Source organism: Carettochelys insculpta, chromosome 12 (assembly GCF_033958435.1).
Source record: "Carettochelys insculpta isolate YL-2023 chromosome 12, ASM3395843v1, whole genome shotgun sequence".
Taxonomy (NCBI): domain Eukaryota; kingdom Metazoa; phylum Chordata; order Testudines; family Carettochelyidae; genus Carettochelys; species Carettochelys insculpta.
Genome location: NC_134148.1, coordinates 1,522,736 through 1,538,002, shown reverse-complemented (window position 1 = coordinate 1,538,002; position 15,267 = coordinate 1,522,736). Strand labels below are relative to the sequence as shown.

The 15,267-nt window shown below is 45.3% G+C and overlaps 1 protein-coding gene across 7 annotated transcripts in view; it reads left to right on the top strand.

The window, feature by feature from the left end:
• Nucleotides 1-15,267, top strand: part of NEO1 (neogenin 1) — a 400,117-nt gene that overhangs the window by 354,312 nt on the left and 30,538 nt on the right. For 4 of the 7 annotated variants that reach the window (XM_075006455.1, XM_075006452.1, XM_075006451.1 and 1 more), the window contains exons 20-21: nucleotides 10,512-10,706; nucleotides 12,446-12,478. In XM_075006455.1, coding sequence (XP_074862556.1) covers nucleotides 10,512-10,706; nucleotides 12,446-12,478 — 228 coding nt within the window. The remainder of the gene's footprint in view (nucleotides 1-10,511; nucleotides 10,707-12,445; nucleotides 12,479-15,267) is intronic. The other 3 variants (XM_075006454.1, XM_075006453.1, XM_075006449.1) reach the window with 1 other exon arrangement.

Below are 15,267 nucleotides of genomic sequence, written 5' to 3'. Positions count from 1 at the left end.
ATTTATATGTCAGCTGTATGCCAATTTTATAGGATCATGTGAACATACCGCCCTCTGGTGGATTGAGTAGAAAACAAGATCCTCAGTAGTTTACTGAGGCCTGGTCTACACTATGTTAGGTCGAAGTTAGCCATGTTGTGTTGTTTTTGTTAAGAATGAGTCTATACCACCAAGCCCCTTCCACCGATTTTAAGGGTGTTTAAAGTTGATTTGTGTTCTCCACCTTGACAAGAGGAGTAGCACTAACTTTAATCCTGTGGGGCTGAATTCGGGGCTGCACCTACACTATGAGATAAAGTTGAATTTATTTATATCAGTTTTCTAATTCTGGAATTCACAAGTTCGAATATGACCATTCTTACTTCCCATGTACTACCCACAGTCAAGTCACTGCTGCCACACACAAATTGGCAAACATCGACTGTTGCAGTAGTGCATTGTGGGAAGCTGTCCCACAGTTCCCAAATCCTTGGAGCATTCTGGGTATGCTCACTGGTCTTGATGTCCTCTTCCTACATTGCATTTTCCTCATGTCCCTCCTGAACCCTGAAAATATGCCGATCCCTGGAAATAATGCAGGGACCCTCGAAGTTGGAAGGAAGAGGATAGAAAAGTATAGGAAAAAAGAATTTTTGGTTTTCCCCCCACATTACATTGCCAACACAGGTGCAGCAACTGTATTCTTAACTGGCCATCCACTTGTCCTACTTCCCATCATCGCATGCATGTAATCCTTGAAAATAATGCAGGGGTCTGGAGTGCATTTTAAAGTGACAAGAAGGAGGATAGGAAAGTGTAGGAAAAAAGAATTTTTGGTTTCCCGTGCCATTACACTGCCCACATGGGTGCAACAACTGTGTTCTCAACTGGCCACCTACCCCACCTCCCATCATCGCATGCATGTAATCCTTGAAAATAATGCAGGGGTCTGGAGTGCATTTGAAAGTGACAAGGAAGAGTATAGAAAAGTGCAGGAAAAAAGAATTTTTGGTTTCCCAACTCATTATTCAGATATTGCCAACATGGGTGCAGTGACTGTCTGAACTGGCCATCCACTGAGTGTCCCACCTCCCATCATTGCATGTGATCCCTGAAAATAATACAGGTGCCCAGACTGTTTTCAAAGTGAGGAGGAGGATCCGAAAGTGTATGAAAAAAGAAGCAAGTGCTGAGGGCCCTGTTGACATGGTCTCTGCATGGGGAATCAGCCCCCCCAGCTCATGAGACTTCCCTCGGCGGCAGCAAGCTGCTTCATGGGCTTTTCCGCAGTGGCAGCAAAGGTGCCCATGTTCCTTAGCCACTGTGGGAGACTTTTCCCCAGCAGCAGCAAAGCCCAGTATGGGTGAAGGGGTGGGGTTCAGTAGCTGGGGGGCCAGTTGAGGTGGTCCTTTTTGACAGCAGCAGCAAAGCACTGAACTTCTGAGCTGCCGGGGGAGACTTTTCCCTGGCAGCAGAGAGGCCCAGTATGGGTGAAGGGGAGGTTTCAGTGGTCAGCTAGTTGACGTGGTCCTTCCCCATGGCAGCAGCCAACCCTCCAGTACCTTAGCTGCCAAGGGAGACTTTCCTATGATGGCAGCAAAGCCCTCGTATCCTAACCGCCGGTGGGAGACTTCCCCATGGCAGCAGCCAAGCCCCGGCTGTCTAAACTGCCAGGGGAGACTTCCCCCTGGCAACAGCAAAGCTCCCAGTCTCTTAACCACCCATAGGAGACTTCCCCACGGCGGCAGCCAAGCCCCTGGTATCCAGACTCCTGGGAGAGACTTCCCCCTGGCAGCAGCAAAGCCCCCAGTATCTTAGCCACTGGGGGAGACTTCCCTATGGCAGCAGCAAAGCCCCCTGTATCTTAACCTTCAAGGGAGACTTTCCCACAGCAGCAGCAAAGCCCCCAGTATCTTAACTACCAGGGGACACTTCCCCATGGCAGCAGCAAAACCCCGAATATCTTAGCTGCTGAGGGAGACTTCCTACAAAAGCAGCAAAGCCCCCAGTATCTTAACTGCCAGGGGAGACTTCCCCATGGCAGCAGCAAAACCCCGAATATCTTTGTCACCCTTGGAGCCCTAAACATGTGACTGGCAGCATGGTCAGCACCAAACAGCAGGCACATCTTTTTATTGGGTTGGGTTGGGGGCTACCCATGTGATGTGGCTGAGCACGGGAAGGACCCAGACTGTGTGATGCCTGTGGGGGAGGAAAAGGGGTTCACACACAAATGTAAACCACTGAGAAATTTCTTGGAGTATTATGCCAGCCAGACCCCCATCACAGCCGTGTTGACGTGGTACAGCAGGTTATGGGCTGGTGCCAGGCAGCGCAGAAAAAAAACCAAATGTACCAACAGAGATGCAAACTCCCTGCAGGGCTATTTGCATTGGAAGATGCACTCATAGCGCTAATAGCAAAGAAAGAAAGAAAGAGATATTTCTCAGGCTTTCATACTTACATGAGCCCACAGTTAATGTCTCACTGCTCCCACTTGCAAATTCATGGTCTTCCTGTTGCTGTAGAGCACTGAGCAGAGCAGAGCCCTGAGAGGCATTGTGGGTTACATATGGGACACCTCTGGAGGCTAATACGTTTGCTTTTAAGACGTGGCACTTCCACACTGGCCTTTTATCGAACTTCTGAATTCGAGCTTAACACTACACCCTCAGTTAACTCTGATTTTGTAATCTTGAGATTAGTGCACCCAAAGTGGAGCTAATGGTATTTACGGTGAAGACAGTCACGTGGTAAAATCAAGCTAACTAAATTAAATTCTACTTTATCTCATAGTGTAAACGCAGCCAGGAAGTGCAGACACAGCACTATTCAAGTCAACATTCTTGGACTGTAGGTTATGTCCCACAGTGCCTGTCAGGATTTTAAACTGGTGCTCTCCCAGGTACACAGGAAAAGCTCTGGGAGCTTTGAAATTTCATTTTCTATTTGGCTAGTATAGTGAGCCCCCCAACACAAGTGACCATGAATGCCTACAGTTGCAAATGAACTCTAGCACAGAACATGCAGGAAACCCTGGATCAGATTACTGTGTGGTGAGAATAATCTGTGCAGGCAGAACTCTGAAGCAGCTGAAGAAACACTGATATTTATGCCAAAATTAATTATGGTGCTGCATTAAAATAAAGGTCCTCAGGCAAGCCTACCAGAAAGCAACAAAGGCAAATGGTTGGTTTGGATCGACGCCTCAGTCATTCCACTGCTATGAGCAGCTGCATGGGATTCTAGAGGGTCCCAAAACTGACTGTGGATACCTCCCAAGCAACAATTCAGGCAGCCTCGGGCAATAACAAGGAGGACACCATCGAGGAGGAAGAGTAGGAGAATGCTTAGTAGGCAAGCGGAAGGTTTGATCTTACAGCCAGGACCTCTCTATAACGTTGAAGCCAATCCCCTTCCAAGACTGACAGGGCACAACTGATTGCATGGAGACAAATGCTGTTAGAGGTCATCTGTACCAAACACAAGAACAGGAAGGCATACAGGGAACATGAGTGTAAGACACAGGAGCAGATGTTGATGTTTATGGGGAAGCAAACAGAGCTGATAAGGAAACTGGTAGAAATGCAGGAAAAGAAGTTGAGGCACAGAACCCCCTGCATCCACGGGTAAACCACCTGCTCTCTTCACCAAGTTCCATATCCTGCTCTCCCAGGTGTCCTAGAATGCAGGAGGGGGGGAGACGAAGAGAAGATGCAGAAGGCCTGGGAAGCCTTTCACTCAACTCCCAGGGTTGGCTTCTGGAGCAGAAGGATGTAATTCCCACAGATTTGATTGCTACAAAGTGTGTTTGTAATAAGCCACATGTTCCTGTGTCCTGCCATTCCCCGCTCCATTATCAGACCCAAGATACTCCCACAATTCCTCTTCAGTTATGTCTCTGTTACCTGTGTTTCCTAAATAAAACATTGGGGTTTTTTTCAGAACAACAGGGTCTTTATACACTATACCAACTGTGTTGGGGCAGGGAGGAGGGAAAAGTTACAGGGTAGTACTTGTACAATGGGTGTTAGCTTGTTCACGAGCAACATACAACTGTCACATCAATGCATCTCTGGTCTGCAGTATGGCTCCTTATTGGCCGGGTGTCTCACTGTTTTTAAGTGGTTACCAGGTGATCTGCCTCAACCCTATATCCCACCAGAAACTTTTTCCTCTTACTTTCACAGGTATGATATAGCACACAACAAGGAGCAATAATAGTGAGACCATTGCTTTTGCTGAGGTCTAATCTAATCAGTGAACTTTACCAGTGTGCTTTTAAACAGCCAACGGCACATTCTACCACTATTCAGTGCTTGTTCAGCCTGAAGTTGAACTGTTCCTTACTGCTGTGAAGGCTGCATATGTATAACTTCATTAATTATGGGAATAAATGCAGGCTGGGTCTCCAAGGATAACTACTGACATTTCAACATATACAATGGCAATTTTCCAGTTTGGGAAGAATGTGCCATCCTGCAGCTTTCTGAAGAAACTGGCAGTCCTAAAGATGAACACATCACGCACCTTTCCCGACCGTCCCACATTGAAATGACTGTTGTGATCCACCAGTATCTGCAATACCATGGAGAAGTATATCTTGCAGTTTATGCACTATTTGGTAGAGTGGTCTGATGCTAAGATAGGAATATGCATTCCATCTGTTGCCCCATCACAGTCTGGCATTGCAAGCTTCTTACAGGGCTATCACCACATGCTTCTTAACTGTCAGAGAGGTTTTATTCTGGTATTGCTGTGCTTCGATGCAGGGAAAAACCATTCACAAAGTCCCATGAAACTGGCCTTATGCATGCAAAGGTTTTGCAGTCACTGGTTATCACACCATAGCCGTGTAACTGCAGTCCCATCAGTCTGTGCTTGTTTTGGTGAACCAGAACCAGCACTCCACTGTGTCACTAAGCCTGATTGCTGCCAATGTAGGCCAGCCCAGTTGCTTCATTCAGTGGGTTCCTCCACCTTTGTATGTCTGGCTTCCTCACATTCTTCCTCACCTGTGTTTGCTGTTGCTTTCAAGCAGGGAGGGAGGAGAAAAGTGCATCATGAGATGCTAACAGCGTGTATCCAGAACCACCCATGATACTGGGATCCTAACCCAGCATTCAAAAGGGCATCAGGAACTGCAAGATGGCTACTCACAGTGTGTCACTATTAGGCAATATTAGCTGTAGCAATGGGGACATGCTCTTTTGATCACCGGTGCTTAGTGAAGACATGCCTTCATATTTATAAAATTAGATGCTAAAAAATTGACTTCAGTAAATTAGACCTAATTTCATAGTGTAGACATACCCCCAAATGAATTTTTCCAGGATCTGAAGGAAGCACAGTCCTGTGCAAAAAACAGTATGTGATTATGTCATTAAAGACCGTGTCATAATGCACGCAACCAAAAGGGTCAAATTAAGGGTTCACAAGCAACTTTATAATAACATTCCCTTAACTTCTGTGGTTTCATTTGCAGCCATAATAAAGTTTTTGACATAATTTTAGGTGTCTCGTATGGAAATTCATTAAGAAGCGCAGTTTCTGTGTTTTACATATCTTTGCTGAGCAATCTATGGAAAATACTAACCAATTAATGAGGCAAAACTGAAGAGAGTTGTCCTGAATTGCATTAATCTCTGGGTTTGATTGCTGCTTTAATAACTGATCCTTGCTTAGGGCAGATCATAGATGCATTGCACAGGACCAGTCTAGGGAATAGATGTGGGTGCCACCCACCTGCATGGGAGAGGACGTAGCTGCCATGCACAGTACATATCTCTTTCCACACTTGAACCCATTGTACGGGTAGCCTATGCAGGGAAGAAAAGGGACATCATTTGTCCTCTTATGTGGGTTCATAGGGCTAGCCCTGTATTTCTTAGGCGTGCTTATTTAATGCCATACACTCATAGAATCAGAGCTGGAAGAGACCTAAAAAAGCCATCAAGTCCAGCCCCCTGCCCTAGGCAGGACCAAACCCATCAGATCAGCCCAGCCAGGGCTTTGTTGAGCCAAGACTTAAACACCTCCAGGGATGGAGGCTCCACTACTTCCCTGGGTAGACCATTCCAATGCTTCACCACCCTCCTAGTGAAAAAGTTTTTCCTAATGTTCAACCTGGACCTTCCCAAGCGCAACTTGAGACCATTGTTCCATGTTCTGCCATCTGTGACCACTGTGAACAGCCTCTCTCCAGCCTCTTTGCAGCCTCCCTTCAGTAAGCTGAAGGTTGTTATCAAGTCCCCTCTCAGCCTTCTCTTCTGCAAACTAAGCAGACCCAGTTCCCTCAACCGGTCTTCATAGGTCACATGCTCCAGCCCCTAATTATTTTGGTCGCCCTCCACTGGACCCTCTCTAGTGTATCCACATCTTTCCTATAATTGGGGGCCAGAACTGGACACAGTAGTCCAGATGCAGTCTCACCAAAGCCGAATAAAGAGGAATAATCACTTCTCTGGATCTACTGGCAACGCTCCTCTTGATGCAACCTAATATGCCATTAGCCTTCTTGGCTACAATGGTACGCTGTTGACTCGTGTCCAGCTTCTCATCCACTACAACTCCCAGGTCCTTTTCTGCAGAACTACTACTAATCCAGTCGGACCCCCAGCCTGTAACAATGCTTGGGATTCTTCCAGCCCAAGTGCAGGACTCTGCACTTGTCTTTATTGAACCTCATCAGATTTCTTGTGGCCTAGTCTTCCAATTTGTTTAAGTCACTCTGGACCCTATCCCTACCCTCCAGTGTATCTGCCTCTCCCACTAGCTTAGTGTCATCCGCAAACTTGCTGAGGGTGCAATCCAACCCCTCATCCAAGTCATTGATAAATATGTTGAACAGAACAGGACCCAGAACTAAACCTTGGGGCACTCCACTAGAAACCAACCGCCGTCCTGACACCAAGCCGTTGATCGCTACCCGCTGGGCGAGACCTTCTAGCCAGCTTTCTATCCATCTTACCGGCCATTTATCCAATCCACATTCCTTTAACTTGCCAACAAGAATATTGTGGGAGACTGTATCAAAAGCTTTGCTAAAGTCAAGATAAATCGCATCCATTGATTTTCCCCTATCCACAGAGCCAGTTATCTCTTCGTAGAAACTAATCAGATTGGTCAGGTATGACTTGTCCTTCATGAATCTATGCTGACTATTCCTGGTCACTTTCCCCTCCTCCAAGTGCCTCAAAATGACTTCCTTGAGGAGCCCCTCCATGATTTTTCCAGGGACTGATGTAAGACTGACCGACCTAAAGTTCCCTAGATCATCCTTCTTTCCCTTTTTTAAAGATGGGCGCTACATTTGCCTTTTTCCAATCATCTGGGATCTCTCCCGATCTCCATGACCTTTCAAAGGTAATGCCCAAGGGCTCATCAATGACATACGCCAACTCCCTCAGAACCCTTGGATGAATGAGGTCCGGGCCCATCTATTTATGTACATTTAGCTTTTTTAGATAGCTCCTAACCTGTTCTTTCCCCACCAAAGGCTGTACACCTTTATCCCACAGTGCATCACTTATCGCATTAGTCTGGGAGCTGTCCTTGTCTGTGAAGGCAGAGGCAAAGTAACCATTAAGTACTTCAGCTTTCTCTACATCTTCTGTCACTGGGTTACCTCCCTCCTCCAGTAGGGGCCCCACGCCCTCTTTGAGCACGTTCTTCTTGCTCACATGCCTGCAGAAACTTTTCTTGTTATCCTTGACATTCCTCACGAGTTGCAATTCCAGTTGTGCTTTCACCTTCCTGATAACTGTCCTGGATTCTCGAGCTATACATTTATATCCCTCCCTAGACATCTGTCCAAGTTTCCACTTTTTGTAAGCTCCCTTTTTGTGCCTAAGTTTTCCAAGGATTTCCCCAGTAAGCCAGTCTGGTCTCCTACCATATTTACTTCTCTTGCCGCACACTGGGACGGTTTCTTTCTGCGTCTTCAATAGGGCTTCCTTAAAATACTGCCAGTTTTCCTGGACTCCTTTTCCCTTCATGGTAGCATCCCAGGGGATTCTTCCCATTAGGTTCATGAAGGAGTCAAAGTCTGCTTTTCTGAAGTCCAAGGTTTGTAATTTACTGCTCTCTTTCCTTCCTTTGGTCAGGATCCTGAAGTCTATCATCTCATGATCACTGCTTCCCAGGTTGTCACCCACCTCTGCCTTCCCTATTAGTTCCTCCCTGTTTGTAAGCAGCAGGTCGAGCTGCACACAACCTCTGGTTGGGTCCTTCAGCACTTGTACCAAGAAGTGATCCCAAACATTCTCCAGAAATTTCTTAGACTGCTTGTGTACCACCGTATTGGTCTCCCAACAGATGTTAGGGTAATTAAAGTCCCCCATGATAACGAGAGCCTGCAATCTGGAAACTTCTCTCAGTTGTCCAAAAAAAGGCTCATCTATCACCTCATCCTGATTTGGCGGCCTGAAGCAGACACCGTCCACATCTCCACTGCTGCCTACACCACTAAGCTTGACCCATAGATTATCATCTGGATTTTCTCCCTCTATGAACTGGAGTTCCAAGCAATCATAGTGCTCTCCTACATTCAGTGCAACTCCTCCTCTTTTTCTCCCTTGCCTATTCTTCCTGAACAGTTTATACCCTTTCATGACAGCGCTCCAGTCATGCGAGTGATCCCACCAAGTCTCTGTTATCCCAATGAAGTCATAGTTCTTGGACTGGGCCAAAGCTTCTAATTCTTCCTGCTTGTTACCCAGGCTTCCGGCATTGGTGTACAAACACCTTAGATAACCAGTCAATCTCCCTGCCCTCTCTACTCGAGCCAGGGGCCCACTTTTGTTGTACATTCCTCTTTGTATTTCTTCCCAGCTTCTAAGTTCCTTTCTCCCCTCAGGGTTTTGGTCACTGGCCCCCAGTGAACCTAGTTTAAAGCCCTCCTCACTAAGTTTGCAAGCCTACTTGCGAAAATGCTCCTTCCTCTCTTGGTTAGGTGGACCCCATCTCTTCCCATTAATCCTTGTGCCCAGAACAGTGTCCCATGGTGGAGGAATCCAAAGCCCTCTCTCCAACACCACCTGGGTAACCATGCATTTACTTTCTCAACTGGACAGGCCTTACCCACCCCTTTCCCTTCAACAGAAAGGATGGACAAGAACACCACTTGCACTCCAAATTGTTTGACCCTTCTTCCCAGTGCCACATAATCCGCAGTAACCCACTCAAGGTCATTCTTTGCCGTATTGTTAGTTCCCACATGCAGAAGTAGGAAGGGGTAGTATTCTGAAGGCTTGAGCAGTTTTGTAAGGCTCTCAGTCATATCCTGAATTCGAGCTCCCGGTAAACAGCACACCTCACGAGATTGCAGGTCCGGTCGACGGATGGTTCAGTCCCTCTTAGGAGGGAGTCCCCAACCACCACCATCTGTCTTTTTCTTATGGGGGTAGTGGTCATTGAACCCCCACCCATAGGACTACACATCCCATGCCTTGCAGTACAAACAGTTCCCTTCCGATTTTTTTTCCCTGTGAGGCACCTTCCAAAGCATTCACCACCACAGAACCAGTGGAGAGAGCCTGAAAGCGATTGCTTGTCTCTATATCAATGGGGGACTTGTGTACCAGCCTTTTTTTTTCTTCTAGAAGTTACATGCTGCCAGTTCTCTGCTTCATCCCTTACTGCCCTCCCCGGTTCTTCTGACTGTCGTGCTTGCAAGATTAAACACTCCCTTCTGTCAAAGAAATCTTCATCCTCCTTGACTGAATGTAGGGTCGACACTTGAGCCTCCAGTCCTCTAATATTTTCTTCTCAAATGGAGACCAGCTTGCACTTAGTGCAGACGAAATCTCTTCTTTCTTCGGGAAGGGAGACAAACATGGCACATCCCAAGCGGGTAACAACAGCAGACCTGTCACTATTCATGCCTGCCATCCTAGAAGAGGGATTTAAAAGAAAGGCAAGGGTCCCCGGCCCCTTCCAAACTCCCTCTCTAACTCCCTGTGTGCAGTCCCCGGTTTGCAAGCTCAACTGTTCACTTGGACAGTATACTCAATAAATGATTATGATGATTTAATATACCTTTACAGGAAATACATAATTCTTTTGAGGTTTAAGCTTTTTCTTTATTAATACAAACTGAGGTAGCAAAGTTTTAACTGCTTTTTATTTTTTTTATTTTTTTTATTTCAAAGATATCCTTCTCTAAACTAATATTTGGGGAGGGACCATTTTTACATTAATCCTCAAATTATTATTTGACATTGTTTTTATACGATTTAAATTGAAGATGGAAATACGGAATTCTCCATAATGGAATGAAATGCATTTAAAATGACATTGGTATACTTTATGTTGTTATGCAATAATTTAAAATTTCCCAAGAGCTGTTAATATTTAAATTAATTTTTATGTATTGAAACAAAGATGGTTACGGTTCTCAAAAGCCACTCAGTGGTTTAAGAGCACCAGTTCCATCAAAACTCAGTAGGACTTGTGGTCTTGAGTTATTTAATGGGCAGTAAAAATCCTATTATTTAATGCATAAATGTTACCTTATTGGTACCTTTGAACAGGATACATCATTTACTACAGCACAGATGTGAATGCTGAGATACATGACTGGGTCATCGAGCCTGTGGTGGGAAACAGATTGACACACCAGATCCAAGAGTTAACCCTGGATACGCCTTATTATTTCAAAATCCAGGCCCGCAACTCCAAGGGCATGGGGCCTATGTCGGAGGCAGTACAGTTCAGAACACCAAAAGGTAAAGTCTTGTGTATTCCCCAGCATTTCCTGAAATCCCTGCAGAAAATGCAACTTGGCAGCATTAATTCTGCATTACATATGAGGCGGGGAGGAGATGATGATGTTTGATTAGAGAAGATGTTTTCTCTTCATGCTTCCAGCAACCTTTGGCTGGAACAGACACATAGTCAGTGCTGTAAATGAGCCTCACAAAAACAAACTTCTAGTTATCCTAAGACTTCAGGTGCAGTGTACTGCACCTGCCCAATGGCTCAGATTGCCAGGCATCTGGTTTCTGACCAGAACACCCCAAGTGAAAAAGAATCGTGGCAGCTTCAGTCAGCAGTGCCAACAACAATTGGCTGTTAAAAGTCTGGACAGTGGCATAGTAAGAGTCTGGAGCTAAGGCAGGTTCTTTACCCACCCTGGCTCTGCATGGCTCCAGAAGTATGCACCAGATTCCTGAAGCCCCAAGTAGAGGAACAGTCAGGGAGAGCCCCAGGTGCTGCAACCACCCCACGTGCTGGCTCTGCTGCTGCCATTAGCCAGGAACCGTGACAAATGGGAACTGTGGGGTTGGCACTTAGAGGTACAAGGACAATGCATGGAGTCTACCTTACCACCCATGCTCCATGAGCCTGTAGGGACCTGGCAGACACATCCTGGGAGCCAGTAAGTGCCACTGAGATCCCACACCACAAATCCTGCACCCTAACACTCTGCCCAAACCCAGAGTCCCCTCCCACATCCAAACGTCTAAAGCCAACACTGCAACTTCCTGCCTGAGCGCTGAGCTCTCTTCTATACCTCAAATCCCTCATCCCCAGCACATATCCCTCAACCTTCCTGTACCATTTATCCCTGGCCCCATTCCAGAGCCTGTACCCCTGCCCAGAGCCTGCATGCTAAACCTTTTGGCTGCATTCCAGAGCCCTTCCTGCACCACAAATCTTGCTTATTCTTGTCCTCACCCCAGTTCCTGAACCCCCACCTGGAGTCTTCATCTCCCTCCAGCAGCCCACCCTCCTGTCCCAGTCTGATGAATGGGGTGAGGGAGGGCACACAATGGAAGAGGGAATAGAGCAAGTGGGAGAGGTGGGTGGAGCTTCAAAGCAGGGGAGGTTCTGTGGGGAAGGGGCAGTGCAGGAAGGTTCAGTTTTGTGTAATAAGAAAGTTGGCAACCCTACCAGTGATAAGGCAGCAGGATTTGCAAATAAGTTCTCACTGCATGACGGCCTGTGAACAATTCCATGTTAATGTCATGGATGCTAATTACAATCCTTCCTTCGAAGGAAGGTGGTAGTGTAGACAAGCCCAAGGAGAGGAACAACTTTAACCACCAAAACCCTTCTGCTTACTAAGTTGACAAATGGTGGCGTGGAGCTTGCTGTGCGGTAGCTGGAGTCAATGATGAATATTTAGGGCTAATCAAGGAATGCTTGTTCATGTGTAACTGGTGAAAGGGTAGGAATGAACAAGCTTTGAAAATATGTATCAATTAAGGAATCATGGAGAAATTGTTTTCTAGCACAGCTATTAATATAGATAATATCTCTAAGAAAAAGTGAAAAATAACTCGCAAAAAGGTGTATGTTGATTTAATATTTAGTCTTGTTTCTATGCAAGTGTGTTTAAAAAGGTAATTTTTGTCTGACAAGTATATTTCTGCTGTTTGAAGTTCTTTGAACACTATCTGTCACCTCCTCAGACCTGGTGATCTTTCTCTCATTTTTTCCTCCCTTGTGCTTGTCCTGGTAGCTGAATCCTCAGATAAAATGCCTAATGATCAAGGTAAATGAATGGACATTCTTTCTCCTATATTCCACTCTTTCACATGCTACTCTGTTTCTCTTCCATCTGCAACTGCACTTGTTAAATGAAACAGCTGCTGTAAATGTAACTGACCATAATCTTCTGGGTCTTTGATAAGTAGAAGAACTAGAGATTTTATTTGTGGTTTGGGTGTCAGGAATATAAAATTACCTCATAGTCAAGTGTCACATGAGGAGAGAAGTCAGTTATGTCAGATCTGAATCATTATGTTAAAATAAATTTGGATTAGGTAATACTCAAGTCGAGCTCTGAACAGCGAGCCCTGGATCTCAGGAGAGAGAGAGAGAGAGAGAGAAGACCAAAGAACACTTGCTTGTTTTGGCAGTTCTACATGTATGATTATTTTTGCAGTAAATAAAAGTAGCCTTAGTCTTGTTCAGCTTTCTACATGAGTGATTCTTCCTGTTGGCTTCTTTAGAGATTAGGCTCCTCTAGGGGCTTGTCTACACTACCACGACTACGCAGCACTTCATTAAGCAAATCATCCCCCCCGCACCCCCCAGCAACTTCAAAGTTTAAAAGTTCGAAGCACCAGCTTGCGTCCAGCTGTGGATCACCCGCCGGTACTTCAAAGTGCCGGGGCAACTTTGAAGTTCCCTTACTCCTCAAAATTGCATGGCAGTACTTCATTAGTAAACTTCCAACACGCTAATTACCATCCTTCCTTTGAAGGAAGGTGGTAGTGTAGACAAGCCCAAGGAGAGGAACAACTTTAACCACCAAAACCCTTCTGCTTACTAAGTTGACAAATGGTGGCGTGGAGCTTGCTGTGTGGTAGCTGGAGTCAATGATGAATATTTAGGGCTAATTTTTGCTTTTTTCCAAATAAGGTGAACATCCCAATAACAGAGAAATGTATCTTAGTATGTGGGAAGGAATGAGTTTAAAGAGATATGGCCAACAATTTAAGCACATGATTAAAGCTTAAAGGTAAAATTTGTTCTACATTATAAATAATTTTTAAAATCCATTACTTAGAAGTATTTTGTAAACACTGGTTATTTTACTTGCTCCAGAGCAAACAGTGATGACACTACCCTGGGCAGCTGAGGAACAAATTTGTATCTGGCCTTTCATTGCAAAAACCGTGGGTGCTGTCCCCGTCTCTAACTCAAAAGGATGGGAAAAACTAAAACTTTGTGCTTTATTTAAAAGTTGCTGCACTGCTCTTCTAAGCTCAGTTCTGCTCAGACTGATGCTTTATGTCCTTCACGCAGTATGAGTATTCTAAAGGAGGAAAGTTTTCTCATTTTGTAATGTTCGTAATTACTTAGAATTTTTAATTCAAAAATCCATATATTAGAAGCAGGAGGTATTTATGTTATTATTCCAGTAAATATAATGGGGCTTTGAAGACGTTACAAGCTAGCAGGAATAGGTGAAATGAAGAAAAGGAAAGAGTAGGCCAAAGAGGAGAAAATCTTTGTCTCTGGAGAAGCGATGGAAAAAGTTCTTGCCATTGTAGGGAACAAACCTAAACCAGCCCACAGTGAGCGGACTGAATCTCTGACTGGGGATGTTAATGATTAACTGGTAAGCTTCACTCTAAATGGATGAGGTTTACCGGTTATAATTAACTAGTGGGGGCTGGAGCAGCCCTCGTCCACAGCCTGGGAGTGCTGCAGGCAGAGGCAGGGGCACTCCAGCCCAGCTGTGGCAGGCTTGGGGCATGCAATGAGCAGGGGTGCTCCAGCCTGGCCAAAGCAGCCCCATCCATAGTGGGGGTGGGGTGCTCCAGCTGACATGAAGTGAGTAGACACCACACACACACTCCTCCTTGATTAATCAGTTAACTGGTTCAACTTTGTGTTTATACTTAAAGAAGAAAAACGTGTTGTTAACCTTTCAATAATTGTTGTTCTTTGAGATGCGTTGATCATGTCCGTTCCATGACTCACCCTTCTGCCCATCTCTCAAGTTAGCCAGTGTTAGAAGGCACTGAGAGGGTGTACGGCCAGCAATGCCTCTTATGCTAATGTAAGACCATCCAGCATCAGAGGGTGATGGAGCCAGCCTGTTGGATACCACTGTGGGGAAAAAGCTCCAGCAGTAGTGAGTACACCTAATGTGGAATAGACATGAGCCTCACATCTCAAAGAACAACAGTTACAGAAAGGTTAGTACGTGGGCTTTTTTTACTTTAGAGTCTTTAAGTGATGGAGAATTCACTGCCTCTCAAGGTAAGTTGTTCCACTAGTTAATTTAGTCATAATTGTAAAAATGTGGATGTTATTTTAAGGCTATGTCTACCCTAGAGCATAAAGTCCATTTTAAGGCACTTAGATCAATTTTACAATGTGACGGTCTTCACTGAAAATACTAGTATGTCAATTTTAAGTGGTGCTAAGGTCACCTTTCTCGCTCCACACCTCCCAGGTGGTGTAACACCAAGTTTGAATTAAAAAGGTTGAATTAATGCTACTGTGGAAACAGAGTTACTTTAAATCAGTTTTATTGGCCTCAAGATGCATCCTACAATGCCCCACAAGTGTCCATTCTGGCCACTTTCATCTCTGCTGCTTTCCAGGTGCTTAGGAAGTAGGTAACAGGAAGCCTGGGAATTTGAATTAATTTTTTTTCTGTCCAGCGTGGATACCACACCTCAGGAGCGATCACATCTAGCCATCATGAGTTCTCAGGATTCTAGTTCTGATTAGAGTTCTCAGGGTCGCAGAAGAGCCATCAGGAGATCCAGGATCTCATTTCTGTGTGTGGTGATGAATCTGCTGAGCAGACTGTGAACTGGC